Consider the following 18,493-nt stretch of genomic DNA (forward strand, 5'->3'; position numbering starts at 1 on the left):
TCAATCGGGTTCAACTCCGGGCTCTGGCTGGTCCACTCAAGGACATTGAGACTTGTCCTGAAGGAACTCCTGCGTTAGTTTCGCAGTATGTCCAGCCAGCCTCACAACCGCAGACCACGTGTTTGACGTCGTGTGCATTTTATCGATGGCAATTTGAATGCACAGAGATACTGTGATGAGATCCTGAGGCCCATTGTTGTGCAATTCATCCACCCCCACCACCTCATGTTTCAGCATGATAATGCATGGCCCCATGTCTCAAGGATCTGTGCACAATCACTGGAAGCTGAAAATGTCCCATTTCTTCCATGGCCTGCATACTCACCAGACATGTCACACATTGAGCATGTTAGGGATGCTCTGGGTAGACATGTATGACAGCGTGTTCCAGTTCCCGCCAATATCCGGCAACTTCGCCAGCCATTGAAGAAGAGTGGGACAACATTCCACAGGCCACAATCAACAGCCTGATCAACTCTATGTGAAGGAGACGTGTTGTGCTGCATATGGCAAATAAATGGTGGTCACACTGGTTTTATGATTCACACAACTACTTTTTTTAAAGGTATCCATTCCCAGTCATGTGAAATCAATAGATTAGGCCTAATTTATTTATTTCCATTGACTGATTTCCTTATGTGAACTGTAACTCAGTAAAATCTTAGATATTGTTTCGTTCATATTTTTGTTCAGGGAAAATTAACACGAATCCACACAAACTACTCAATATATAAAAAATATTTAAAAAATGTATGTGTAGTTTGTGTGGAGTCATGTATAATTTCGCTTCCCCGTATGGAATTTACTTTTCTCTTGTATATTTTTTGCACCCCCGTTCAGTTGGTGGCAACAATACACCACCAACTTCTGCGTGTAGCGCGACATAAAACTCAAAGAAGCAGAACAAGAGCACGTTTAGGCGTTCACAATTATAAGAACACTGCCCCTTTTCATAAACTGTTTTCAGATGACATATGCGCAGTGGAGTTCCATGTTCATAGTGCGCCATTTTGTGACAGTAGGCCGCTTGTTTCGTGCAAGAGATTAGTTAACCTGTGCTTGCAAACAAAATAACGTTTTCTCAGTGTAATCATGGCTGAAAACTATTCGACGGGAGAAGCAGGGGGCGTTGAGATTCCTGAGGGAGAAATTCGTAAATTGTCGGAGCTGAGAGTCATCGACTTGAAAGCAGAATTAAAAAGACGAAATCTGGACGCCACTGGCATCAAGAGTACGCTGACAGAGAGGCTGAAAAAGGTAACGTTAGCCATGCTAACTAGTAGCTAGTTAGATGTGCTCATGCATCATGATATTTCACAAATGAACTGGAACCAGTGTCACGTCATTAGTTAGTTGCATGATATATATATAACCACTTGAATTTGCTAACTAACTAAGTTTTATATATGTCGAATAAATGAAGCTAACGTCAGCTAGCCATGGCCTTGCGTAGCCGAACGGCAAGGCCTTTGTGAGCGGGCGTGATAGCCACATGGTGCCCTTTCCCAAACCTCTCCTCGGGCACCCCCGCTCCGTATTCCAGAACTAACTAGTTTAGCATACACGATTCAACAAATGAAAGCCTTAGTGATTAGTTGACCATTTGAATCCGGTGTGTTAGTACTAAAATACATCGAATAGGTTTAATGCTTGTAGACACTGGAGGAGAGGTTAGGGAAACACTGCTCCAAGGCCTGCAAGCTGGCTTGTCAGATGTTTATGTAAGTGATAATGTTCACCAACTAGCACTGTGTTGTAGCTGACCACATAGCCGTGTGTTTGATAATAGTCGAGTTGGCTAAACTGAAACCAGATATAACGTAGTTAGCTAGCCAGGTAACTATAGTATTTCCTTATGTAATTTCTCCACAGGCGATTGAAGAAGAGGGTGGAAACCCAGATGAGATGGTGGTTGTTCTCGATGCAACTCCTAAGGCGGCACTGGCTAAACGGACCTCCAAAGGTATGTTTAGGGAGTGAGAGCAAGGTCGTAATTAAACAATAATGTCTTGGAGTAAATTGATATTAGGGACTTAAATATTCGTTTTTAACCCCACTTTTCTCCCCAATTTTGTGATCTTTAATTGTGATCCAATTACGATCTTGTCTGCAGGGAAAAGACAGGAGAATGATGAATCAGAGGACTGCACCATTGAGGAAGATTCGGGTGATGGCCAGGTGAGCATCTGCCATCGTTTTTATCTAATGCAATCACTATGCACTCCCTGGATAACAATCTATTAATAAATTCACCTTCCATAATTCCATTCAAGGATGACAACATGCAGGACATGGACATCCTGGATATGAATGTGCTTGATGAGGCTGAGAATGACAACAGTATGCCGGCAGAGGAGGAGTATGACACAGATGAAGTCCTGAACTCTCCGTCGGATGAAGTCAACCCTGAGATCCTGGCTGACGAAGAGGCCACAAACGAAGATGAACACAATGGAATCTCTGGCTCTCTTGAGCTGATGAGTGAAGCCAAACCTGAAGAGGTGAGAGAAACTCGCTGCTGTTGTGGCACAGTCATATCTAATGAAAACAAAATTCTCCCACTTCTTTTTCTATGGTGTCACAGCCTGAATTAGCAGACGTTTAAGAGAAGAAAGAGTTCAAGTTTAAATAAAATGCAAACACATTTCATTATCATTTGTGTTTAGTTGGAAGGAAAATAGACTAAAACCCCATTTGTGCTAGGAGCCATGTTACACAAGATACATTTTCCTTTTATTCCTTTAGGTTCAAGAGAAGGATCTGAAGCCCAAAGACTCAAAGGAAGAAATAGGTACTGTTGAAAAGGGGTTGGAAGTTGATATGAATGCACACTATCTTTTTGCAGTGTTAAATCCGGTATGCAAGTCGTTTTAGATTAACATTCTTGCCTGTGGTTGGTCAGGAAGAGACTGGAAATCCAAAGAAAATTGCTGACTGTGTGTTGATGCTCGTTAACTGGAATTGCTAAACACTGATATATGAATCTGTCTGTTTTGGGCACCCTCCTATTATTAAAACAGAACTGGTTAACAATCTGAAGCACAAAGTCAGTAATTAAAGGTTTAGTTGTTGCAGTTAGCACGCAGTGTTTTTAGCTTGCCACGCAAAGACCAAGAAGAGAAGACTGAGGCCCATCATTTGAAACCAACCATTCAAAAGCCTTTTTAGGACTCTGACTAATATTCTCACTGGAGATGAGACTAATGGACTTGTTATACAAACCAAAAGAATTCTGAATTCGCTGTCACTTACCAGATTATGGACACTCATGAAGTCAGCAATTGCATGAAGATGGACCTTCATGGAGCCTCTGCTGATCTTTTGGCTTTCTTCAGATCAAATCTTTTTCTGCCTAGGGATCAGGTGAACTGAAATGGTCGACTTGAATGAGGAGTTAGGCTGCTTGGTCAGTCTCTTTGGTTTTTCCAGTCTCTTGTTACGTGTGTATCTGTGTATACGTAGTTCAATGACAGCGGAGGGCCACGTCCTTTTCCAGCCTTGCCAGTTCCACGTTAACCATTGCTGTGTTTCAGAAGTAATTAAACTCTGTGCCATTCTATTCCTGTTAAATCCGTAGAAACTGATAAAGTAGCCGGGTCTTGTTTATCTGAGCCGCTAAATGAAGAGCGCCAGGAGCCACCGACAGAAGATCAAGCCACCATCGGGGACAAGGTCAATGTTGCCGAGGAAGACAATTTGGAGCCTGAACTGTCGACTAGCGACATGGACGTTGCTAAGCTAACTGCGAGTGAAATGAAAGACACTGGCGACACACAAAATGTCCCCGACGAGGCAGATGACGCTGAAAGCGAGAGCGCTCAGGCTGTTAGCGTAAGCGAGCAGGGCGCGGGTGAAACCGAAAGCGCTGTTGATTCGGAAATGGTCTCTAAGGCTGAGGGTGAGGAGAAGACTGAAGAGAATGCTGCAGAATCAACGACAGTGAAAGAGTCCTCTTCTGTTGAGGGTGATGATCAGAAAAAGAGGTTTGTTGTTTTCTGTCTACTAGAACAATGGCTATCTCTGTTGCATTGGGTCCTTTTTGTAGCAAGTTTTGGTGCTCTTCTGGATGTAAAATGGTCTGCATTTGTGTCAAGTTATCATTTTGTCATTTCCCACCCCTACCTCACCTCTTTACCTTCATAAAGTAATGTATTGGGAGTTTCTTTGGCCATGTAAGGCTACCTTGTAACATTGACACCCACCCAAATCACTGTAGTGTTGTATATGCTGGGGTAATTACTATGTGCACTGGGTAAGTATGATTAATCTGGATGAGCCCCCTCCCCCAGGTCTTCTCACTTCCAGATATTAATTGTGTGTTCTCTTTGTCTTTAGTTCTGATGAGGATAAAGGTAGCAAGCCTGACTCAAAAGATGAAAAGGGTAAGTGTAAACATTGTTCATTCTGTAATTGTGATGTGCCCATTGTAGGAAATTGCAAAAGACTTGCTCACACCTGAATGAGGTGCTGAATCAGCTCTGATGAATGTCTGTACATTTGGCTCATGTTTGTCTGTTCTGAAAGGCCCTGCAGGTAGTGCTCCAGCTAGTAGTGGCAGAAACCTGTGGGTTAGCGGCCTCTCCTCCAACACCAGAGCAACTGATCTAAAGACTCTGTTCAGCAAGCACGGAAAGGTCAGTATCCTGAGGGGGGAAAATAAGTACTTTTTTGGTATATATGTTCATGCAAGAATGTAATTGAACAAGATGTAGGTGTGAAATGGTACTGTACTTTTGGACCGTCCCTGCCCATTAATTAAATGTTCTATCCTTCTCCGTCTCAACATCAGGTTGTTGGTGCTAAAGTGGTGACTAACGCCCGGAGCCCTGGGGCTCGCTGCTATGGTTTTGTCACCATGTGTTCCACAGAGGAGGCCACCAAGTGTATCAGCCACCTGAACAGGACCGAGCTCCATGGTAGAATGATCTCTGTGGAGAGGGTGAGGGTCATTATCTACCATCTTCTATATCAGTGGCCTCTGCTCTAAACTTGTAGTTTTGTCAAATGTTGGGATGCCTTCATTCAGAGAAGTGAGGATTGACCTTGCCAACCTGCATGCATTTTGCGTGCCATGTACGCCATTTGAGGTCAAAATAAGCTGGATCAAAAAACTCCCCTTAAATAGGCTTTTATTTGGCATATTGTGGTTTTTCACTTAATAGGGATAGGCGTCCCGCTAGCGGGACACCTGGGAACAAGATCCGGTGACATCGGAGGGCGCAATTCAAATAAATAATCATAATATTAAACATGCATGAACATACTTGTATTTTATATAATTTTAAAGCTTAAATTCTTGTTCATCTAACTGCGTTGTCTGATTTACAATAGGCTTTACAGCGAAAGCATTGAATAAAGACTGACATCTAGTGGAAGCCATAGGAATTGCAATCTGGGAGCCAGAATTACATAGGCCCCATAGCTTTCCATTGTAAAAGCCTGGGACCTCAAAAACATTCTGGTTGGTATTTCTTCGGATTTTCGCCTGCCATATCAGTTCTGTTATAGTCTCAGACATTATTTTAACAGTTTTAGAAACTTCAGTGTTTTCTATCCATTTACATTTAAGTCATTTAGCAGACGCTCTTATCCAGAGCGACTTACAAATTGGTGCATTCACCTTATGACATCCAGTGGAACAGCCACTTTACAATAGTGCATCTAGATCATTTTAAGGGGGGGGGGGGGGCAGAAGGATTGCTTTATCCTAGGTATTTTTGTCCAATGCTACCAATTATATGCATATCCTGGCTTCTGGGCCTGAGTAACAGGCAGTTTACTTTGGGCACGTCAGTCAGGTGAAAATTCAGGAAACTAGACTCTATTCCTAACAAGTTTTAACTGTCTAAAGTTGGAGCTGAGGAAATCAGACGATTTGGGCAAGGATAAAATGATCTCTAGCTCTCCGCTCTGGCCTGCCCTGTAGTCTTAATACTAAACTCAGCAAAAAAAGAAACGTCCCTTTTTCAGGACCCTGTCTTTCAAAGATAATTTGTAAAATTCCAAATAACTTCACAGCTCTTCATTGTAAAGGGTTTAAACACTGTTTCCCATGCTTGTTCAATGAACCATAAACAATTAATGAACATGCACCTGTAGAACGGTCGTTAAGACACTAACAGCTTAGACGGTCGCAGATATGAAAACTTAGGACACTAAAGAGGCCTTTCTACTGACTCTGAAAAACACCAAAATGAAGATGCCCAAGGTCCCTGCTCATCTGCATGATCGTGCCTTAGGCATGCTGTAAGGAGGCATGAGGACTGCAGATATGGCCAGGGCAATAAATTGCAATGTCCGTACTGTGAGATGCCTAAGACGGCGCTACAGGGAGACAGGACGGACAGCTGATTGTCCTCGCAGTGGCAGACCATGTGTAACAACACTTGCACAGGATCGGTACATCCGAACTTCACACCTGCGGGACAGGTACAGGATGGCAACAACAACTGCCCGAGTAACACCAGGAACGTACAATCCCTCCATCAGTGCTCAGACTGTTCGCAATAGGCTGAAAGAGGCTGGACTGAGGGCTTGTAGGCCTGTTGTAAGGCAGGTCCTCACCAGACATCACCGGCAACAACGTCTCCTATGGGCTCAAACCCACCGTCGCTGGACCAGGCAGGTCTGACAAAAAGTGCTCTTCACTGACGAGTCACGGTTTTGTCTCACCAGGGGTGATGGTCGGATTTGTGTTTATCGTCGAAGGAATGAGCATTACACCAAGACCTGTACTGTGGAGCGGGATCGATTTGGAGGTGGAGAGTCCGTCATGGTCTGGGGCGGTGTGTGATTTCCTACAAGACAGGAATGTCATTGTTCTGCCATGGCCAGCGAAGAGCCTGGATTTCAATCTCGTTGAGCACTTCTGGGACCTGTTGGATCAGAGGGGCGCTAGGGCCATTCCCTTGAAACCAGCTCATATAGGCCTAGTTTCATATTCCAAATAGCCTACATCAATCTAGACTACTACATTTCATCCAGTAATTGAATTATTCTGAATTTTCTCCACAAATTAAATTTAAGATGATGCAAGTTTACATTTTCACTAGACACATACAATGATTTGAATAAATAATACCTCAATTTCATTGACCACCTCAATTTCATTTAGTATCAAACACAAGACTTCTGTGTTGGCTACAATGTTTATCATTTAAAACCCTATTCAGACGGGACTAGCATTATTAGAGAACGTTGGTTATGTATTTATAACCCCAGAATGTCCGTTGCGCCAGAGGACGATTCAGACAGGATAATTTTTTCCCAAAATGCTCCCTATAATTATTTTTCTCAATAAATTGACAGTAATGACGGAAACCTGGAAGTTTTTTTCTAGGCTTGTCCAGGCGACAACAGGCTACACTGATAACCCAAGTTTCTTTAACCTCTCTGGGATAGGTGGGACATTAGCATCCCACCTGGCCAAAATCCAGTGAAAATGCAGAGCGCCAAATTCAAATAAATTACTATAAAAATTAAACTTTCATGAAATCACACATGCAATACACCAAATTAAAGCTACACTTGTGAATCCAGCCAAAGTGTCAGATTTCAAAAAGGCTTTACGGAAAAAGCAAACGATGCTATTATCTGAGGATAGCACCCCAGCAAACAAACGCAGACAGACAATCATATTTCAACCCTCCAGGCGCGACACAAAACACAAAAATAAAGATATAATTCATGCCTTACTTTTGACGAGCTTCTTCTGTTGGCACTCAATATGTCCCATAAACATCAAAAATTGTCCTTTTTGTTCGATTAATTTTGTCTATATATATCCAAAATGTCCATTTATTTGGCGCGTTTGATCCAGAAAAACACCAGTTCCAACTTGCGCAACATGACTACAAAATGTCTCATAAGCTTTGTCCAAACATTTCAAAGTACTTTCCTAATACAACTTTATTTTTTAACGGGACATACTGTGTTCAATATCGGAGGAAAACAAAGTGGAGAGTGCTTTTCAGGTCACGCGCTTCTAACAAAGATTACACTTCCATCTACCCTCATTCTGAACAGTGCTACTTCATTTCTCAAAGGAAAAACCTCAAATTTCTAAAGACTGTTGACATTAGTGGAAGCAATAGGAAATGCAAGAAAGTCGCTTAGAAATCTGGATTCCCAATGAAAAACCATTGAAAAGAGTGACCCCCCCCCCCCCCCCCCCAAAAAAAAATTCTGATTGGTTTATCCTATGGGTTTCGCCTGCCAAAGTTGTTATACTCGCAGACATGATTCAAACAGATTTAGAAAACACTCAGAAGTTTCTGTCAAAATCTATTAATAATATGCATATCTTCGCTTCTGGGCCTGAGTAGCCGGCAGTTTACTTTGGACACGCTTTTCATCCGGACGTCAAATACCGCCCCCTATCCCAAAGAAGTTAAACCATCTTTGCTATAGTGTCGTTATAATATTTGAATTGTGGAAGTATGATCATTAGGATATTTTAGCGATACACAGTAGAAGACGTCCTAAATGCCCCCCAGCCTAAACAACGCTGTTGTGGAAATTCCTACACGGGGATACTCAAAGTCAATGTTAAAGGAATCATTGTTTATTGTCAGTGCACTGGAGAGGTTCTATCAAACTTGATGCACCATAGTGAATGTCTGTCAGGAGCTCTAACGGGACAGTCCCATTTAGTTCTCTTTTATATATGATAGGCAAGCCATATTTGCATGATTTTAGCTTATTCATAATTCATTTAATGTTTGCTTCATTCATGTGACCGACCAATACTTCACGAGCTTCTGGGTTTACTGCCAAATTGCAGACACTGAACGAATCCTCACTATCAATCAGTCACTAGCATGAACACAAATTGGTTTATAGACTAGCACCAACATAACATTTTCCATCACAGCTCACATTTTATCAAATCAGTTAATGATTTCTTGCTCAAACCGTGAGCAACGCCTATCAAACTCGAACATTTCTCTCAAAACACAGCGATGATGATTCGCAAAGGGCTTTTATTATCAGAGGAGGTTATTATAGTTGGAAATGTTACACTCCTGCCATGAAAAAATAAATTTAGGACGTGACTGAAATTTTACTTTTTGTGCTTGTGCACATAATTACATTACCTGACCTCCCCCAGTAAAACTAATCCCATCTGAATAGGGCTTAAAGTATACATTTAAATGTATTTCATTGTAAAAATGTGTACATTAAAACATTTTCTAGTTATCTACTGAAAAGCATCCAATTACCATATAAGTCTAACATACCATTCCTGCTTAGGCAGTCTCTACCAACATCATTATTTGGCAAAAAAAAGTGCATTTGATGTTGGGAAGTGTGGGATTTGCACGCGTACCAATTTTGGAGCTGGAGATTCTGCTGCCACCCTGAAGTGGTACTCGTAAAAAATCTTCATGGTTGGCAAGTCTGACATTTTTATAATCCAACCTCTGTTCCAGGCTAAGAACGAGCCTGCTGGGAAGAAGCCTGCTGACAAGAGCGATGCTAAGTCTGACACCGACAGGAGACACTCCTCAGACTCCAAGTAAGCTCTGAGAACATGTCAATGTCATTACACAGTAAGCTATGTACTTATTGTATGTCATCAGATACTAGATTCATGTTTTTAACCATTTTCTCTATCCAGGTCCGATGCCAACAAAGATGAAATGGCTGAAGGTGAAGTCGGAAAAGATGGCAAACGTAATGAGAGGACAGTGGTGATGGACAAGTCCAAGGGAGAGCCTGTCATCAGCGTGAAAGCCAAAAGCAAAGACCGGGTAAGCTTCCCAAACGCTGACATCTATGCTCCATCTATTGAACTTTCACCTCAAACTTTTGTGGTAAAAATGGTTACGCTACATGAGCTTTTGTCTTGTTCAAAACAGAGCACCAAGAGTCGCGACCGCAAGTCCCCAAGCAAAGAGAAGGACATCCTGTCGTTTGACCAGATCAAGGAGCAGCGTGAGCGGGAGAGACGGAGGCAGCGGGAGAGGGAGGTCAGGGAGGTGGACAGACGCAGGCACTCTGGGTGAGGAGTTGCGATAGCTGCACGACATTTCACCTCAAAGCTAAGAATGAAGCCAGCTTGTACACTGTTAGCTTGTTACAGCAGTTAGAAAGCTTTGAAATGAGACTGGTCATTCAAAGTGATTCCGCTAAATATCTCCTATGCTTTCTGTTTGGTCCAGGGAGCGCGGCAGTGGCCCAGACCGTAGCAGCGTGGACAACCGCACAGAGCGTGAGCGTATCCGCCTGTTCCGGGAGAAGGAGGAGCGCGAGCGCCTCCTGCGGAAAAGAAACTGGCTGGAGGTGGAGAAGGAACGGCTGAACTTTGACCGCATGGAGCGCGAGTTCCTGGAGCGTGAGCGTCAGCGTGTGGAGTACGAGCGCCGGCGTGAGCAGGAGAGGATCCAGCGGGAGAGGGATGAGCTCCGCAGGCAGCAGGAGCAGCTGCGCTTCGAGCAGGACCGCCGCCCCCTCAAGAGGCCCTATGCCGACTTGGACAACAGGTACACACTTCATCCACGTCTGCCACCCTTTCACCCCTCTCCACAGCATCTGTACCCCCTGTTTGAGTTACCAGGTCTCTTATCATAGAATAGATGGCTGGATATGGCCACATAACAACCTCAGCCTTACTATAGATCTTCAGTGTGCAAGACTGTCATCTAAAGACATGCATGGTTTGAGAATATTTTATTGCGACTGACAAAGACCTGCTGCTTGTAGGAAAGACGACTGGCAGGAGAAGAGGCTGGCTATGGATGACCGCTATGGAGGGCGCTCAGACTTCGGTCGCCAGGAGCGCTACCAAGACATTGACCACAGGGACCGCGGTCGCTACCAGGACGATGCCGTCATTGACAGGTACAGAGTAGACTACAGTTATTTGCAGTGAGCTGACACCAGCTGTCATGACTGTTTATGACATCTGTTATGTAGGTCTTATGATGGGAGGGCTTCAAATATTTTATGCCTGTTTCTGCATCACTTGAATTGATGCTTATATTTATACTTAAGTAAAAAGCCGTTTTAATGGCCAACTGAATGGTGGTGGATTTGTAGTTGTATGCCACACACTTCGGTCAATAATCAATGTTTGTGTTTAGTAATGTTTAATGTAATCTTTCCTGTAGGAGGGACACTTCACGGGCTGTAGTTGCAGACAGGGATAGCACGGTAAGAGACATGGCCTCATGCAATCTACACACAATGCCCCATAATGACAAAGCGAAAACAGGTTTTTAGATTTGTTTTGCAAATTTAATATTTAAAAAATGTGTATGTGTATCGCGCTCGCTCTCTGCTATGAGACTTGAAATTAAGCTCAGGTGCATCCTGTTTCCATTGATCATCCTTGATGTTTCTACAATTTGATTGGAGTCCACCTGTGGTAAATTAAATTGATTGAATGTGATTTGAAAAGGCACACACCTGTCTATATAAGGTCCCACAGTTGACAGTGCATGTCAGAGCAAAAACCCAAGTCGTGAGGTCGAAGGAATCGCCCGTAGTGCTCCGGGACAGGATTGTGTCGAAGCACAGATCTGGGGAAGGGTACCAAATAATTTCTGCAGTACTCAAGGTCCCCAAGAACACAGTGGCCTCCATCTTCCATTTAAAAATGTTTGGAACCGCCAAGCCTCTTCCTAGAGCTGGCCGCCCGGCCAAACCTAGCAATCGGGGGAGAAGGTCCTTGGTCAGGGAGGTGACCAAGAACCCGATGGTCACTGACAGTGCTCTAAAGTTCCTCTATGGAGATGGGAGAATCTTCTGGCAGGACAACCATCTCTGCAGCACTCCACCATCAGGCCTTTACGCTAGAGTGGCCAGACAGAAGCCACTCCTCAGTAAACTCTGCTTGGAGTTTGCCAAAAGGCACCTAAAGACTCTGACCATGAGGAACAAGATTCTCTGGTCTGATGAAACCAAGATTGAACTCTTTTGCCTGTATGCCAAGCATCACTTCTGGAGGAAACCTGGCACCACCCCTACGGTTAAGCATGGTGGTGGCAGCATCATACTGTGGGGATGTTTTTCAACGGCAGGGACTGGGTAACTAGTCAGGATCGAGGGAAAGATGAACGGAGCAAAGTACAGATCTTAGTTGAAAACCTATTCCAGAGCGCTCAGGACGTTTCACTTTCCAACGACAATGACCCTAAGCACACAGCCAAGACAACACCGGAGTGGCTTTGGGACCAGTCTCTGAATATCCTTGAGTGGCCCAGCCAGAGCCTGGACTTGAACTCTATCAACCATCTCTTGAGAGACATGAAAGTAGCTCTGTAGCAACGTTCCCCATACAACCTGACAACACTTGATAGGATCTGCAGAGAAGAATGGGAGAAACTCCCCAAATACAGTTGTGCCAAGATTGTGGTGTCATACCCAAGAAGACTCGAGGCTGTAATTGCTGCCAAAGGTGCTTCAACAAAGTACTGAATAAAGGGTCTGAATACTTAGGTAAATGTGATATTTCTGTTTTATTTTTTTATAATCAATTAGCAAAAATGTCTAAACCGGTTTTAGCCTTGTCATTATGGGGTATTGTGTGACGATTGTCTCCCCTCAATTTAATACATTTTAGAATAAGGCTGTAATGTAACAAAATGTGGATGGAGTCGAGGTCTGAATACTTTCCCAAAGGCACTGTATGCTATTAGGCACCAAATATGAGTTGATCATGTCGTACCACTGTTTTACAGCATTTGGTGCCTTTAAAAAAAAAAAGTGTTGCGATTGTTTTTAATTGTGCTTCCCTCACCAGCACTTCTCGGACCGTACCGAGAGGCACGGGAGGGACACCTGGACCGCAGCAGGAAGTTATGACAAGCGTACTATTAATCCAAGGTTAGTTTGATTTTAGATGGTTTTGTCAATTTTAATTTACCTCTCACCAGATGGATGCCGAGGTGTGCTTTGAGCTGCTCATCACTGTCTGATTTCTTTCAGGGAGGGCCGTGACTGGGACAGAACCTGGCAAACCGGTCGAGACGGGGGCATCCCAGGCCAAAGTCACATGGGGGCACGGGGAGGAATGGCAAGGTAAGCTCAAATATATGTATGTGTATGGCAATATTGACTATGTTTTTGAGACATTTGGAAATGTGGGACCAGTAAGTGCAAAATCCTTTAGCAATTCTGGTCCTTATGGTGTCTTGTTTTCTGACCCCCAGTCGTGGAGGAGGCTACATGACAACAGGGACCTCCCAGTCCCTCTCTGGAGCTCTGAATCGTCAGAATCAGATGATGCAGGGTGGCGGGGCCTTCGGTCGCCGCTACTGAGGTCTGAACACCCTTGTTCTCAGTCACATGTTTAGATGTATTGTGAAACTGTCTGCAGCATGTATATTGCTCACAAAAGCTTTGTGAATTCGATGTTGCTTTTATAGACCCTTTGACTTTTCTTCCTCCTTTTAAAATTTAAGATTGCAATTGAATTTAACTGAACATCTGAGTTTTAAATGTCTGATCAGATCATTCATAGTTCACTCAATTACCCTTTTTTTTTTTCAAATAGAAAATTGATAAATTCCGTTCAATTTGTGTAATTTGAGTGTTTTCAATGTGGTTGAATCTTGGTAAGAAATGCTCAGGAATGCGTCTGCTTAAACTTGGTTGCGGAAAAGTACGAACACAATGGTTATGATTGCATTTCAGGCTTAATTTCAATTACTGTCAAATGTGGCATTGTCTTAGTGGTAATGTACAAAAATCTTTTAAGAATTTGTATGGATAATAGGAAACGATTAACCGCGTTTGATTCAACTGCAGTTGTACAATACCACCACTGGATGGCACCAGATGGCTATTTTTCTGTGAGATGAAAATGCTGCCTAATAAAGTTCTTTTTGCAGGCCAAGGGCAAACATTTTTTTATTTACTTTCTCATTATCGTTTTTAAGAGCAATGTTTTGCAATCAACTATTAACACAGGTTTAGTTTGTGGTAGATATAACTCTCCACAAATCAAATAGAATTTGTCCTAAGAGCTCGGGGCTCTTCATGCAACCAGAAAATTATAAGTACATTAATCATCTTGCCCTAGTGAAATGTTGTGTGGGTATTTTCACCTACATACTTGTAGGCTACATGTTTGGAGTGTTACACTTCACCTTTTTTTGGACCATCTTTATTCATAATGAGCTTAAGAATGTGTTAAAATAACTTTTAGTTTGGCATGATTGCTGTCTATCTACTACATAGGGCCTGGGCCACACTGATGTAAACAGTTGTTTAATATTTACATTGTGTTTAATCCACTTGATTTTCTCCTAACCTACCAGCAGTTTTCCCCTCTAGCAGCCTACCATAATTTTTGGTGTCTAACTTGCCCAGCTCAGAGATTAGATGAATCTTTGGTCCATTCATAGAATTAGTATACCACAATAGACATGAACCTTAAGGTCAGTCATCTTGGTCAGGGGTTTGAACAGACAAGTTGTAAATGCAACAAGTACTGATATTGTATCATAGCGTTCAGTTTTCCAAGATAAACATTTAGACATTTACTGGCCGTTTGCCTATTTTAGAGGCTATTCATATAGAAATTGTATTTATATTGACAGTATTTTGGGTAGACAATTATTACAATATCACACGCCTAACTTTTATTTTCTGCATAAGTAAAATCAGGATTTTTGGATTTTTCCCTGACCAATATGGTTGCCATTTTCACCATTCTGGAATGTTGGCGGTTAAAATTAGCTAGATAACCAACAACTGTAATGACGTATTTGAGAGACGAGTGCTCATTGTGAAAATGTATTTGTTTTCAATAAACGTTGGAGACATATAGTTTACATGCCAACTCTGTCTGTTTTGCCCGCGATGGTTTTGTTGCTAAACCACCAACCCATCAATGGGTCATGTACTATCTTCGTGCCCAATTCGCGCTACACACGTCACGGGCGTTGACAGACAAATCCGACTTGCTAGCTAACGGCTCCACTGCAAAGTGATTTCACATGGTTTAAACAGTCAAACTATGATTATTTACCAAGCTAGCAATGTAAAATATAGTGAAATACTAGCTAGCTTTTTATTCTTTCGCTAGCTAGCCAGCTATACTGAACAAAAATTCAAACGTAATATGTAAAATCATTTACTCCGTTACAGTTCATTTAAGGAAATCAGTCAATTGAAATGAATTCATTAGGCCCTAATCTATGGATTTCACATGACTGGGCAGGGGCTCAGCCATGGTGGGCCTTGGAGAACATAGGCCTACCCACTTGGCAGCTAGGCCCACCAATTGGGCTGACGTGGTTATACGTTGGTTGGACGTACTGACAAATTCTCTAAATCGACATTGGGAGGCAGTTTATGGTAGAGAATTTCACATTAAATTCTCTGGCAACGGCTCTGGTGGATATTCCTGCAGTCAGCATGCCAATTACACTCTACCTCAAAACTGCACATTTTATAGTGGTCTTTGTCCCCAGCACAAGGTGCACCAGTGTCATGATAATGCTGTTTAATCAGCTTCTTGATATGCCATACCTGTCAGGTGGATGGTTTATCTTGGCAAAGGAGAAATGCTCACTTACAGGGATGTTAACAAATTTTTGCACACCATTTGTGTATTTTAAACATTTCTGGGATTTCTTATTCAGCTCATGAAAAATGGGTCACCACTTTACATGTTCCTTTTATATTTTTGTTCAGTGTACTTTTGCTTGTTATCAAGCAAAGATACTGCTCATTCCATCTGTGTTACAAGTTAATAATGGCTCTCCAGAGTGGAGAACAAGTTATCCGGATAGCTATGGGTCAAATAAAATTAAACTAATTCATATTTGGTAGCCTATATTATTGTAGCCATTTTCAGTGCTCTTTCTGCGTGTCATATTACACCAAGTGGCCCAAACCTCTGACATGGTAGTCCTTGCAGAACAAAGAGTAAGACTGCAACATTTCTTCAAAGAAGGTGTCCCTGCGCTTCACACCCATCCATCCTGCCAGCCCAGTTAACGATCAGCCAAAACACGACTCCAACGCCATTAAGTTTGCTGACGACACAACAGTGGTAGGCCTGATCACCGAAAATGATGAGACAGCCTATAGGGAGGAGGTCAGAGAACGGGCAGTGTGGTGCCAGGACAACAACCTCTCCCTCAATGTGAGCAAGACAAAGGAGCTACAGGAAAATGCAGGCCAAACAGGCCCCCATTAACATCGACAGGGCTCTAGTGGAGCGGGTTGAGAGTTTCAAGTTCCTTGGTGTCCACATCACCAACGACCTATCATGCTCCGAACACACCAAGACAGTCGTGAAGAGGGCCCAACAAAACCTTTTCTCTCTCAGGAGAATGAAAAGATTTGGCATAGGTCCCCAGATCCTCAAAAAGTTCTACAGCTGCACCATCGAGAGCATCCTGACCGGTTGCATCAGCGCCTGGTATGGCAACTGCTCGTCGCCAAGCTTCCTGCCACCCAGGACCTAAATAATATGCAGTGTCAGAGGAAAGACCATAAAATTGTCAGAGACTCCAGTCACCCAAGTCATAGACTGTTCTTTCTGCTACCGCACGGAAAGCGGTACCGGAGTGCCAAGTCCAGGACCAAAAGGCTCCTTAACAGCTTCTACCCCCCTAGTCATAAGACTACTGAACAATTAATCAAATGGCCACCGGACTATTTACATTGACACCTCGCTCCCCTCCATTTGTTTTGTACACTGCTGCTACTCGCTGTTTATTATCTATGCATAGTCACTTCACCCCTACCTACATGTACAAATTACCTCAACTACCTGTACCCCCGCACACTGACTCGGTACCGGTACACCTTGTATATAGCCACGTTATTTTATTGTTACTTTTTATACATTTTTTACTTTCGTTTATTTGGTAAATATTTTCGGAACTCTTTTTGAACTGCACTGTTGGTTAAAGGATCGGGCCCTTTTTAAAATGTTAGTCTAAAATGACCCAAATCTAACTACCTGTATCTCAGGCCCTGAAGCAAGTATCATTTGAAAGGAAACACTTTGAAATGTGAAAGGAATGTAGGAGAATATAACACATTAGATCTGGTAAAAGATAATACAAAGGAAAAACCGTCATATTTGAAATACAAGAGAAAGGCCATAATGTATTATTGCAGCCCAGGTGCAATTTAGACATTGGCCACTAGATGGCAGCAGTGTGCGTGCAAAGTTTAAGACCGATCCAATGAACCATTGCATTTCTGTTCAACGTTTGTATCAAGACTGCCCAAATATGCCTAATTTGTTGCCTTTTTATGTTCAAAACTGTGTCCTCCCCTCAAACAATAGCATAGTATTATTTCACTGTAATAGCTACAGTAAATTGGACAGTGCAGTTAGATTAACAATAATTTAAGCTTTCTGCCAATATCAGATATGTCTATGTCCTGGGAAATGTTCTTGTTACTTACAGCCTCATGCTAATTGCATTAGCCTACGTTAGCTCAACCGTCCCGCAGGGGACCCACCAATCCTGAAGAAGTTTTAAGGGCTTGTAAGTAAGCATTTCACGGTAAGGTCTACGCGTGTATTCGGCTCATGTGACAAATAAAGTTTGATTCGATTTACTAAGGTTGTTACTGTTGCTCGCTGGTGGTGTCTACCAGAATCAAATAATCTTGATGCAACACATTGATCCCAAGTTGTTTTAAATTAATGATCATTCATTAGAAAAATAAAAGCAGTAGGTGACCTCAAATACCTATCATCTGAGTCTTGAAAGTATTTTTTCATGTACTTAGTGGCAATACCATGCCAGCACCTACATTTTTTATTTATTTCAAGTACCGAGGATGGCCTTATCCTGTCTGCTGAGTGGAAAGGTAGTCAATGGCTGCAGGAGTTGGCCTAAGAATCTTATCAGAGGACAATGAGAGATTGGTGAAGGCATGTAAAAGGGGCATGTCAGTCAGGAAGGCAGTTGTGATATTTCAAGTACCGAGGATGACCTTAGCGGTGGCGGTTATGAAAGATGATTGTTAAGCAAATAATTGCTGGACTCCCAGTAATTGACCGTTAATTCACATAAAAATCTTTATCTCCTGGCTTACACGCATAGCCTGCAAGCCACTGATGCAGACTTTTGGAACATCTACATTTTAAAAAGTCTAATGAATCCATTTAATATAGCCTACATCGTCACAAATACATTATTTATTTTAGACAGGTCTAAAGAAACATGATATGTAGGAAATGTAGTCTATTTAAGAAGAACAGAATAGCATACTCTGAGTTGTCCTTATGTTAGGCCCTGATATGGCTATGCCAAATGGCTTTAGGCTACACTAGTTCATTTAGCAGATAAGATCTGTTTAGATTTCTGTGGCATTATTTTGTATTCATTTATACATAGCTGAATAAAATAGAAAGGATATTTTCTCCAAACGATTTCCAAGGAAGTGCGCCCACGCGGCTATTCTGTGTTGAGCGGTTAACAAAGATACAGACCCTCTCTATATGCTTAATCTACCGTGCTCCGAAGCACCTCTCACTCACATGGCTATCAGATATCTCAATTCTTATTCG

At 42.5% G+C, this 18,493-nt stretch overlaps 1 protein-coding gene across 1 annotated transcript; it reads left to right on the forward strand.

Annotated features, from left to right (window-relative positions):
* The first annotated feature begins 948 nt into the window (after window positions 1-948).
* LOC129810822 (scaffold attachment factor B2-like) lies at window positions 949-14,780 on the forward strand. Its single transcript, XM_055861749.1, has 18 exons — window positions 949-1,257; window positions 1,873-1,963; window positions 2,114-2,178; window positions 2,274-2,501; window positions 2,746-2,791; window positions 3,578-3,983; window positions 4,336-4,382; window positions 4,525-4,634; window positions 4,790-4,939; window positions 9,432-9,517; window positions 9,620-9,752; window positions 9,861-10,003; window positions 10,164-10,484; window positions 10,705-10,842; window positions 11,112-11,154; window positions 12,746-12,828; window positions 12,931-13,023; window positions 13,155-14,780. The coding sequence occupies exons 1-18, from the start codon at window positions 1,093-1,095 to the stop codon at window positions 13,261-13,263; spliced, it is 2,457 nt and encodes an 818-aa protein (XP_055717724.1). The 5' UTR covers window positions 949-1,092; the 3' UTR covers window positions 13,264-14,780.
* The last annotated feature ends 3,713 nt before the right edge of the window (window positions 14,781-18,493 follow it).

Source organism: Salvelinus fontinalis, chromosome 14 (genome assembly GCF_029448725.1).
Source record: "Salvelinus fontinalis isolate EN_2023a chromosome 14, ASM2944872v1, whole genome shotgun sequence".
Classification (NCBI taxonomy): domain Eukaryota; kingdom Metazoa; phylum Chordata; class Actinopteri; order Salmoniformes; family Salmonidae; genus Salvelinus; species Salvelinus fontinalis.